This window comes from Brassica napus, chromosome C9 (genome assembly GCF_020379485.1).
Source record: "Brassica napus cultivar Da-Ae chromosome C9, Da-Ae, whole genome shotgun sequence".
NCBI lineage: Eukaryota > Viridiplantae > Streptophyta > Magnoliopsida > Brassicales > Brassicaceae > Brassica > Brassica napus.
The window spans coordinates 52194321-52206433 of NC_063452.1; the positions used below are offsets into that span (position 1 = coordinate 52194321).

General features: G+C 31.8%; 3 protein-coding genes across 3 annotated transcripts; 2 read left to right on the plus strand and 1 right to left on the minus strand.

Moving 5' to 3' along the window:
- Positions 1-3055: 3055 nt before the first annotated feature.
- On the plus strand, positions 3056-5844 carry LOC106407763. The gene has a single exon (XM_013848629.3). The coding sequence runs from the start codon at positions 4644-4646 to the stop codon at positions 5628-5630; it is 987 nt and encodes a 328-aa protein (XP_013704083.1). The 5' UTR covers positions 3056-4643; the 3' UTR covers positions 5631-5844.
- Positions 5845-8787: 2943 nt separating this feature from the next.
- LOC106407764 lies at positions 8788-9267 on the plus strand. Its single transcript, XM_013848630.3, has one exon. It carries the CDS (start codon positions 8788-8790, stop codon positions 9265-9267), a length of 480 nt encoding a protein of 159 aa, XP_013704084.2.
- Positions 9268-9363: 96 nt separating this feature from the next.
- On the minus strand, positions 9364-11827 carry LOC106407765 (serine carboxypeptidase-like 47). Its single transcript, XM_022705514.2, has 9 exons — positions 11543-11827; positions 11260-11428; positions 11037-11156; positions 10820-10963; positions 10545-10695; positions 10357-10445; positions 10014-10272; positions 9777-9910; positions 9364-9688 (listed from the first exon to the last, which is right to left on the minus strand). Exons 1-9 carry the CDS (start codon positions 11689-11691, stop codon positions 9572-9574), a joined length of 1332 nt encoding a protein of 443 aa, XP_022561235.2. The 5' UTR covers positions 11692-11827; the 3' UTR covers positions 9364-9571.
- Between the last annotated feature and the right edge of the window lie 286 nt (positions 11828-12113).

Genomic DNA, 12113 nt, shown 5'->3' on the forward strand with positions numbered 1-12113 from the left:
ATATATATATATATGCGAATTTCATAATGATCAAGTGTATATTTGGACCGACTAATCAACTTCAGAGCTAATGACCCATCGATGGGTATGCATCCATATATGCACAATTGAAAGATCTACTGTTTACATCATTTAAGGTACTTGTGTGTTGATGAACATGTTTCACGCAGATACAGTCACACACTCATTTCCAGATTTGTGTAAGTAATATGTATGTATGCTTATTAATTCATGTAGGTATGTGTGTGTACAAATGGCCAAACAGAAGTTTCCTTATCCAATGTACTTCCTCAGATTTTCCAACAAACTTTTCGCTGCATTACATTTTTTTTTACATCTGCTACATTACATTTACATTTGTTAACAATAGGAACTTAAATGTATGTGCGTGTTAGTTACACTTACTATATTATCGGTAACTTATATTATGTTAAAATATTCTTTTATTAGTCTTGGACTCTTGGTAGATCAATACTCCTTTTTCTCTGTTTTCACTTTTTCGTGTTCGTTTTGGCCTTATTCCACATCAAGCTTCAAATTCTCCCATTGCTCTGTTCACCTAAAAACAACTCAAAACGCATGTAAAACACCATATATACAAACTTAGATCTCTATGCGAGATTATGCAAAAATGTTATTAATGTTCAACTTAAAATAATGTTTGATACTAATATATAAACCAAGAAATATAAAAGTCAACAGCATGAAAAAATAATTACATCATTGTATACTTGTAAGTATCTATTCATTTTATTTTATGTCAACCTCATATGATGGTTTTCTACACAATCCACTAAATTTTGAAGTCAAGAACCATGTTTCATTAGGCTTTTTATCATTTAGAATGCGTTTCTAATTAAAAGTTTCAAATTTGAAATATTTTAGTAGATGTGCATCATAAGTATTAATTTGCACTGAATTTTGTTTACAAAAAAAGACGTGGGTTGCATTAACTAACGTGGATAATTCGAGCAGAAAGAACAGAAGATCTCGCGAGTGTATATGATCGGAGATACTGACTGGCCTTTAGCGGTAGTGTTCAATGCATATGTAGAAAATACTATAATATATGGAACAATTAGCATATAAGAGACAATTATTGTGCTCTTTATTTGATGTTAAGAAAAAAGAGACAATTATTGTTTCACTGGTTTTCACCAAAACTTTTCATATCACTGAATAATTCTCATGCGTCACCTCCTAGACAGACAATTATGATATCATCTGGTTTGTTCATAATATTTGCATGCATGAATTATTATTTTCTTAGATGCGTTGTACAGAAGAAATAAAATATATGAAGATAATCTAAAAAGGCGTTATGAAATATTAATATATTTGTGGATAAACAGTGATCGATCTATATTGGTTGAAAAAAAATTAATTTAAATTAGTTTGAGTCAAACTATGATTGGATGATGAATACCAAAAAGACAAGAGTCTTTTTCTCGTTTGACTCTCATTGTTATTAGCTCGGTTTTTTCCTCAACGGTTGGCAAACTAAAGTGGACAAATTACTGGATTTTTCAACTTGACAAAAAAAATAGTTTCAACATATCATTTTCTAAAGGCAAACTTTCTAAAAAAATAATAAACAGGTACATTAAAATATAAAGCATATTACAATATGTATTTCAAATTTATCTAGTAATTTTCACAGTAATAAAAATACAATACTACTAAATGTGCTTTAGCGGTAATTAGGCCTTTTTGCAAAAACAATATTTATAAATGACGTTTAACATAGGAAAATATATAATCTTACTGCTCAACTAATAATTATGCAAATATTTTAGTATAACATCAAATTCTTTTGACTGAAAAAAATAAAACTATTAAAAAATTATCGACATAGTGGTTTATCATATCTAGTATGTTATTTAAAAAAAATATCTAGCATGTTACACTTATATGAAACTAATAAACAAAATCTACACATTTTTAAGTAGAAATTGTAAAGCTAAATGAGATATTTGGATTTTAAATTTTAAATTTGAGTAGTATTTGTTTATGTTTTATTCAAGGAGATTTTTACGATTTTTCTAGGTTTGACCTACACATCTCTTTGTGAAGTAGTATTTCAGCTAAAGACTCTAGGATCTCAAGTTTTTGTACTACATATGAGTTAAGAGTATCGTTTTTTCTTCTTAAATCCGTAATGTCGTATTTACTCGTTCTATATGAAAGGAATTTCTGTACCAGTCCTAGTCACGATTCCAAAATGTCAATTAGATTGGTTTATTTCCATATAACTTTTTCCTCTGAGTTTCAAGCTCTATCATGCATTCTTACAACAACAAAAATTACAGTTACGCATGTCTAAGCTATAATAATCTAACGATTAATTATTGTATGCAAAATGATTTGTGTTTACGGCATCTCTAACCTAGTAATCCATAACATTATTTTAGTGTTAAAACCACACTAAAACTATTTCAATATTATTATAATATTAAATTGTAACTTTTGTATTATTTAATAATTAAAATAAAAATAATTATTATGTAATTATATCACATAAATACATACTACAATAAAAATATTTTTGACAAAAAAATTACTATATCAATATATAATAATATTTAAATAAATTATTTCAATATATAAAATAATTTATTATAAATATTTAATTTACTATTTAATATGTATTTAAATTTTATTTATCATTTATTTAATCATATATTTTATTAATAAAAATAAGTGAATAGTAGTATTTAGTATAGTGAATAGTGTCACATAAAATTTGAGTGTTGTATTTCACAATATTTTTTTGTGTTGGACTAAAGATGGTTCATGCTAATCCTTAGGGACCATTAGCTCGGTTAGGATTGTAATCGTGGTTGGCTTGTGTTTTTGAGTTAGTAGATGTTATCGTATTATTGAGGTCGAATTTAGGAGGTTTTAAAAGTTGGAATACTTCGAGTCGTGGAGTATTTCCGGCTCCTTGTTGGCTAGGAATCGTGTGTTTGATTACCGATAGTCTTGGGTCGAATTCAAAAGCACCTCGGTGTTACTGTTAATCCATGTTCTTCATGGTAATATGTGGTGATTAATAGTTTGTACTTGATTGAATCCCGGAGTCAGCTCATGGTCTATTTGTGTAATTTACGATCTCAGTTATGTGGTCAAATTTAGGGTTCAAGAAATTTCAGCTCGGGTAGTGAGCTATACTCATTTTGTCATGGTGGAAAATACAGCGATGTTTAGATCAGATTGCGTAGGATTCAACTTAGTGTTCCTAGATAGTATCAGATCGCGTCGTTTATATGTTGGGTTAAAGTTTATTGTGGTTGTAATCCCATTCACCTTATTAACAAGTTGTTGTTTAAGCAAAAAAAAATCACAGTAAAATAGAATTTTGGAGTTGAGTTATATAAATTAGGGGTAGGCACTTCGGTTATTTTCTCGGTTCGGTTCGGGTTTTGTTCGGTTTGGTTAGTTAGGTTCTAGTATTTTTCCAACTGAAATAAACCATTGTTAATTTGGTTCGGTTCGGTTTGTATTTGGTTTGGTTTATATTCGGTTCAGTTTGTATTCGGTTATGTTCGGTTCAATTTGTTTTTTGGATCAGTTTAATTAGGTTATTTTTAGTTTAATTTTTTGTAAGAAAAATTATGTTTTAAAACATAAATTATGTAAACATAAACTATGTGAATTCAATTCAATATAAAACTGAAACAAAAACCTTTAAAAAGGTCACAAAAAGTATATAAAAATTAAAACAAATGAAAGTTAACTAAAATAACAAAAATCAACATCATTAGTAATGTCTCTTATATCATTATTAAAAATCATGCAATGAATCATCTTCCATGTGATGCTATGGAGAAAAACTTTTATTTTTAATAAAATTTGCTTTAAGTTGTAGGTTTAGATTTAACATCCACGTTGACATTTATAAGAATGTAAAATACAGATTTTTTCTATTTTTTAAATCAAATATTTTGATGATTTCATATTAAGTTAGAAGAATATATGTTAATGAATAAAAAATAGAAAATACATGGTTTGGTATTAGAATTTTAGTATATTGATATAACTAATATTTTTAATTTAAATAATTACAAAACACATCGGTTTCTCAGTTCGGTTCGGTTTGAACTGAACCATTCGGGTTGGGAAAATCTTCAACCGAATGGTTTGAAATAGACTTTGGATCGGTTTGAATCGGTTTCGGTTCGGTTGGTTCGGTTTGACTCGGTTCGGTTCAGTTTTTTTGCCCACCCCTAATATAAATGACTTTAAACACACAAAGGAGGATAAACACTGGAACAGCGTACACGGAAAAAACGCGAACAATAACAAGGATAGTCAATAATACACGTATCGATTGGTCATGAGGACCGCACAAGAGGATTGTCACAACATTAACATATATAAATAAAAAGAATTTTTATTTTATTTTATCTAAATACATTACCATACTGATAGAAGTTTATTTCTGTTAATAGCTAAAATTCAACAACTGAGATTACATACATTCATAGTATCTAATATATTTCATAAATAATAAATTTGAAATAGATCTGTTTCCTTTATTGTTAAATTATTATGAATTTCCAACTTTGTTTCATTCATTCGTACCAATATAAAAAGATACACAACAATAAGAAGTTAACCAATCTCTGAGATCAACTTACAAAATGTATTCAATCCCAAATGGTTTAAACTCTTATGGTGACAATACTATGAATCTTCACGGTTCTGTTCCCACCCAAATGAACTCCAGCTTTGGGGATCCCGAGACTAAAATGTTTCAATCAATGTTCACTACTTCTGTCATCACAAACCATCATGGTTTGTTCTCTTCCTCTCATGCTTCTAACTGTTATCGAGATTCATCTTCTTTTGGTTTCAATAATTCACATGCGGCTTATCAGATGAGAACCAACATGGTCTCTGATTACTTTCCTATTAACCATAACCCACAAGTTTCTCAAATCTCCATCACCCAAACTATCACAAGAAGGTACTCTGTTATAGTTCCTACCCGTAGTTTGATCACTGCCCAAAATGAATATGAACGTGCTATGGATCCCAACATTTCATATCCTTCCTTTTACCCTCAAACTTTTGTTGACAATCAGAGAACCTATCCTCAAAGTTTTGTTGACAATCAGAGCAACATCTTAAACCCTACACCTCTCAGTACCATTTATCCAAGGAATGTAAACCAGTTTTCTTTTTCATCAAAGCAACACCATGACCAACATGTTCCTCATCATCAACCAGTGATTAAACGTCGAAAATTTGATGAAATTTTTGACGGTTTTGATTTTGAGGAGAATGGTGTATACGATGGTCGGACACACAGCCTACCGTATGAAAAGTACGGTCCATATACATGTCCCAAATGCAAAAACGTGTTTGATACTTCACAAAAATTTGCAGCGCATATATCTTCGGTTCACTACAAGAATGAGACGGTCGAAGAAAAAGCAAAGAGATACAGCGCGAGGAACAAAAGAAGATTCCGTAAGATAGACCAAACAATGCATGGCGAATCTCAGATGATCCAACCCGAAGAAAGAGTTGTAGAGGCAAGCGGAGGCAACAACAACATTGCAAGTGGCATTGAGGCTTCTCAACAACAGCTGGTTGTTAAGGAAGAACCTACTTATGAACCATGATGTTGTTGATTGATATGCTTTATGTTTGGTTTATGTTTATCATAATATCTATGTATCTTTTTGTTCTTGTTTTTGTTGGCATTTCATCATCTTTGTAGATGAGTGATTTAGTCACTGGGATTAAATCTCCGCATTAGCGCAAAAAAATTAAATTATTATAAATTTTTTGCGTTATCTATAAGACTCAGTTGTATTTTGTTGGTTTACTTCTGAATTTCCTTCATTTCTAAGAGATTAAGCACTGTTCGTTTATCGGTCACGCAACTTGCAACATGCGGCAAGTCACATGTCAAAGATTGTTTTTTGTTTTGTTGTCGAGCAATATGCGACCTTCGACAGCGACTGATCACAAATCACATGTTTCTGTTCGTTTTGCCGTCGCGGCTGATCGTGCGAGGTGTGACCAGTCACAAGTTGCAATTTTAAATCGCTGAAAAATAACAATTAAAATTATTATTTTTTATGTCGCGTGACTGGTCGCGTATCACATGTATCGCGACACATAAACCTACATAATCTTACTCGCAAGTCATAGTCATAGGTCGCATGTCATAGATTGCGCGCACGTAAAGGAACATGTCTTAATCGTAGATCGCATGCCACACGACACGTAAAGCCTAAATTGTTTAGCGGGTTTGCTATTGCTAAGTTTCTTCTTTATAATTCAGCTCTTTAATGGGATAGGCTGGCCTATCCTTTTCTTAATGAATCTTGTAAAAAAAATTCAGTAAATTTCAATACGTCCTGCAAGAATTATATCTATTTTATGAAAATAAAAATCATGACCTCAATTCATGTGTGATTTTTTTAAAGTTGGACAATCTCTTAGAAGATTATTTAAATGAATTCTTGTATACGTATTTGAATTATTTTAACTATCCTAAAAAATTAAATAGATATTCCCATAGTTTTTCTGAATTACATCTGAATAAAATCTTTTCATATCTTTTTTAGTTACAATATAAAGATATATTTCCTTTTTCATTAAAACATTTTAAAATATTTAATTACTTTCGTATTTATTTAAAGTATAAATTTATATTTCATTTTTCACTTGAACAAACCTTTTAAATATTTAATTAATTTTGTAATTATTTAAAATAAAATGTATATTTCATTTTTACTAAAATAAACCTTTTAAGTATCTAATTAATTTTGTAATTATATTAAACTCATATACAATTTTGTATTAAATTTATGAAATTAATTTAACATAATTTTTTCAGAAATTCCCTAGCCCCTTTTAGTTTATTTTCAAAAAAATAACCCTCATCGAAGAAAATGACCAAAATACATTTTTACCCTAGGGTTAACTAATCTAGACTTAGGGTTTAGAGTTAAGGGGTGGGGTTTTGGTGATAGGGTTTCAAATATTAAAAATTAAAAATTTCAAAATTTCAAAATAAAAAGGGTTATTTTGGTCATTTTCTTTCTTGGAGGCTATTTTTGTGACAAAAACTTAAAAATAGCTATTTAAGAGAATTGTCCTAATTTTTTGAAATAAATCTTTCATCTCTAACAGTTAAAGATTTATTAATTTAGAACTTTGTAACACAGTTGAAAATATGCTATCAATATGAATGATCAGTCTATAAATATTATTTTGAAAGTGAATTCAGTTTCTGTTATTAAATATCGTGGTCGGTTTAGTTTTATTCTTCAGTAATCGAAGTATATGGCTACTTCATTTACAAAAAGATAATCAAGTTTATTTTTGTATAGACCATATTCGTATATTATTCACTGATGTAATTGCTTTTGTTTCTTTTATTTTGTGCAATTTTGAAAGTGCAATACGTATTGTACCAATTTATGTCATTAACATAAATGACAGATGAATGATTGAAAATATATATTTCATGTGAATATTTTTATTTTCAGTGTGTTTATTATCAAATGTAGGTTTAAGGGTTAATTATATAACATGATGTATGATAGATGAACAATTGCAAATAAAATTTTAACATTTGAAAAATTCATTGTAAATAATCCAAAATCTTTGTGGTAGAAAATTCTAAATCACCAATAGGCAACATAAGAAACCTCAAAAACATAGATAACAAACACATTGCAATTTCCGGTTTATCAATTTAAATTAAGAGAACGTTTTATGATTTACACTTAGTATAGGTTATTCAGTCAAAGATTTAATTATTTCAAATAATTCGATTAACATATATGTATGACCAAAACCTAAAACACAAATATAATCCTAAAAAAATAAAATCAAAGTTAATATTAAATAAAACAGAATTTGTCATAGATATCACATAATGTAAGGTTTTAGTTAGTGTTCATGTTGTATTAAAAGAGAGATTACTAATAATTTGAAACAATAAATTAAATTACTGCATGGAAACTATAAGATTATTGTGCTTGAAAATATTCGATTAAACTAATAGTAATATGATAAATGTTAAAATTATATACCACTAATCATGTAAATCAACTATTTATATGTATAAAAATAAAAATAATCACAACCGTGCGGGCTGTAGTTTTAAAATAGGTCAGCCATGTTGTATATATTTTGTAGGGTTTTAAACAAGGTTTAGTTTGTGCAAGGTCGGGCTTTAAACAGAGCAGAGCTGGGGCGGGCTTTAAACCCCCTTTTTAACATCTCTGTTATGATGAATAGTGAATGTTAATAATAAATGTAATCGATGGTTAGTAACTTAGTGTTATCAAGTTTTTACGTAAGTTTACGACTGTGTTATATGATATTGTGAATATGTCGTGACGTGAATGGCAAACTTTTGATCATGCAGGCTTAGATTGGTCCTTTGGATCCACGAGGATGATCAAATATATATTTACTACAGTCAAGGTATTTGTATTCTTAAGACAAGTCAGATTTTGACATTTTCTGGAAAAAAAGATATTAAAAGATTATCTCTCTAATTGCAACAGTCACAAAAAGCTATAACAGACCAAGAGACTGTCTATTAATTCTAATGGTAACTGTATTCACTTAGTATTATTTATTAATCACCCTTCAATTTAAAACGTACTACATGTTGTCAATGCTCCAGATTTGAGAAACCGAAGCGAGACCATATATATAATGATTCATATATAGACTTCTAGTAGTTCACCAAACATAAAGATTTTGTATACTTCCACTACATAACGCACCTTTTCCACAAAATCAAAATACATGGACACTCTTATAATGGTATCGATCATGACCCTGTTGATCTTTTCTAGCTCCGGACCCGCACGTGCCGCCACTCTTATCGTATCCAACCAGATGCAGAAAAGCGCTAATGTTCCCGTCTTCGTCACGTGTAAAGGCTCAGCTCCTACGATGTATAAACCCGTACCTTTGGGTCAACTCTTGATGATAGAGATTACACCTACTAGCGAACCAAGTGCGACTGATGATATCACACCCACTGCTGGACAAAATGATAAACCGGCGGGATTTAGAGTGTCGCAGGAGATGAATTGCGTGGGTACGTTTTACCGCGAATCACGGGGCTTGCGTTCTCAGCCATGGTACATATTGAACAGCTCATACCGAGAGCCGGTCGTGTGTAAAGATGTCTGTGTCGTCGTTGCCAAAGACGATGGGTTTTATCGTTGGAACAATAAGAAGAATGCTTGGGACCAGATTCCTATGGAGATGTTCTTTTAACTAAATTTACGTTTCGATTCAAATATTATATTTTCGCCTACTTCCTATTCTTAACAATTGAATGAATATTAGCCCATTAAAAATAAAATATACTATGGAAACTGGAAACGAAATATTTTTGGTTATTGAAAATACTTTCTTGTTTAAAGAAAATGACACCATTTATTTTTTAACTCAAACATACTTATCATATATTGCTAATCCATCTCAGCGATAGGGCTTGGACAACTTGTAAGAGAGTGGTAACTAAGAAGAAGACACATTTTATTTTATTTTAACAATATATTCAGCTTGGACATTAGAATCAGTGACGAACTATCGCACCAGTTTGATTAGCGAGCTTTCCTTGCAACCAAGTCTGAAGCATTTGTAGAGAAGCCTTTGGCTGATCCATCGGAACCATGTGTCCAGCATCATGAACCTGTTACAAAATTGAATTAAAGTTTCTCGTCAACCGCACTTTACAATTAAAATAGGTTATATATGTTCATCAGTTTTGTTCGGATTACCTTAAGAAAAGTGAGAGGACCGTGATTCTTCATTACACCGGCTTCTTTACCATCCACCATGAACGGCACTGTCTTGGCTGCTCCAAATTCCTTCTGGCCTGACCAATTCATCTGCTCAACCCACCTGGAGTTTCCTATAAAAACAAAGAAAATAAAACACAAACCCTCAGAAATGTTTAAGACTAGAATAAAGCTAACAAGAACATAGACATTGTGAAAATATAGATCAAATCTTACCAAGCCAATTACAAACGAAATCATATTCTCCGGCATAAACTAGAAGGCTGACTCCATCTTCGATAAGAGTTGGGATCTTAACCTCGAGATTAATCATCCAATCCTCTATCATCGCAACATAAACTGTATCGTTGCACGATACAAAAACGTTATCTCCAACTCCTAACGCTTTCCTTACATTCTCTTGGTTCAAGAATTTCTCCAGATTGGAATTGTCATCACACATCAGCTCCCCACATTTCTTCCTCACGTCATAGGGCTTCAAAAAAGCAGAGAAATTATTGTAAACAGAGAAACTATTGTACGCGACAAAACACGGTCAGTTTCGGATTCCGATGCTTACATTCATGTCTTTGTTTTCGGATTTTATATAGTTAAGGATTTGGAAGCAGACGTGGTAAGCAGAAGCACACGCTAAACCACCATCAATATCTGAAAAATTCACAAAATTATGACTCTTAAAAAAAAACAAAGCATTTTAGTAAGAACCAAATCCGACAAAATTCAAAAGAAAAGAGATATCTAAATTACTGCATTCTCTTATGGAGCCTTGACAGTCAACGTAGACTTGGTTGAGACTTTCATGATCAGACTGGGAGATTAACTTCATTTCCAGCGCATAATCCCCATATGCACCATACTGGATCTCGGGGTTGGTTAGGCCGTTACCAATCGCAATACCCTTATTTTCACCAAGATTAACACAAGAAATTTCTAGTTAATATTGGAAGGGAAAAAAAAAAAGATAAACAGCTTTACAACGAATAAAGAACAGAGGATTCACTAAGATTCATATAGAGACTTACCTTAAGTTTTATTGGAATCCCTTCATTGTTTTTATTTCCAGTGTGAATGCGAGAAGCCAAAGCTGGAATGTAATGGCCTGCATAAGATTCGCCCGTGATATAGAAATCGTTCCTCACGAGTTGCGGATGCTCCTTGAAAAACACCTACCGAATTTCAAAGCAAAACGAACTCAAATCATTATAGTTCAAATGTTTTAGAAGAAAACAAGAACCGAACCTGAAGGAAGTTGTAGAGGTCGTTGCTCACACCAGTTTCGTCATGCCGGAGAACGTCAGTGTCCGATATGTTACTGAAACCTGTCCCAACGGGTTGGTCAACGTAAATTATATTGGAAACCTGTTGAAAACAAAAGTTAGTTGAATGATTGGAAATAATGTTTCCTGACGGACAAGAAATACATTTTTCTTTGACGACAAAGAATCTTTTTAATTATTCGAACCTGGTTCCAGCTATACTCGTTCCGAGAGAGTGAGAGATCCTCAGTGAGAGTGAACGGACCATTCTCAGTCAACAGACCGAAGCTGCTACTACAACCCGGTCCACCCGACAGCCAGATCACAACTGGATCCGTGATGTTGTTCCGTGACTCAAAGAAGAAATAGAACAACCTGTGAATAGCAGAATCAGCAACATTACCACAGAAATCAGGTACGGTTTTTAATGATTCAATGTGTATACGAGCTACTAAAACCAAACTAATTTTAATTGGTTTAAGAGTTTACCTGGATGATTTGGTATTTGGCAAGCTGTAGTAGCCAGCATGATGACCCAATTCTTCAAGGTAAGGATCACTAGAAACGTAACCGTGTAGGAAGTGGGAGAAAATAAAAACAAAGAGGAGGAAAGGAAGAGAGAATATCTTGGATTTCATGTTTTGGTGGTAATATTTCTCTTGTGAATTTTAACCGGTATTTAAAGACTCCATTCAAACACACAAAGATGGATACTTCTCAGAATATTAATATCCCATATGAAAAGACATTCTCGGTACGTAATATGGGGTTTCCAAACAAAACATGTGTCTTACGACCAAACATGCTACTGGTTTGGTCATTCCTCCTTTATGATCCTAATTAAATTTTGTGTCTTTGACAATCGTGTATGCTGTCTAACATTACATGAGGTGGATTATGCATGTTGATTGTCACTATGAGTTGCTTTCGTTTCGACATTACATGAGGTGGACTTTGCATGTTGATTGTCACTACAAGTTGCTTTCGGCATTATTAAGATATGCAAACGCTTAGGAATAAACAAGAATTAATTTATAGATATATGATGTCTAGAGAGTTT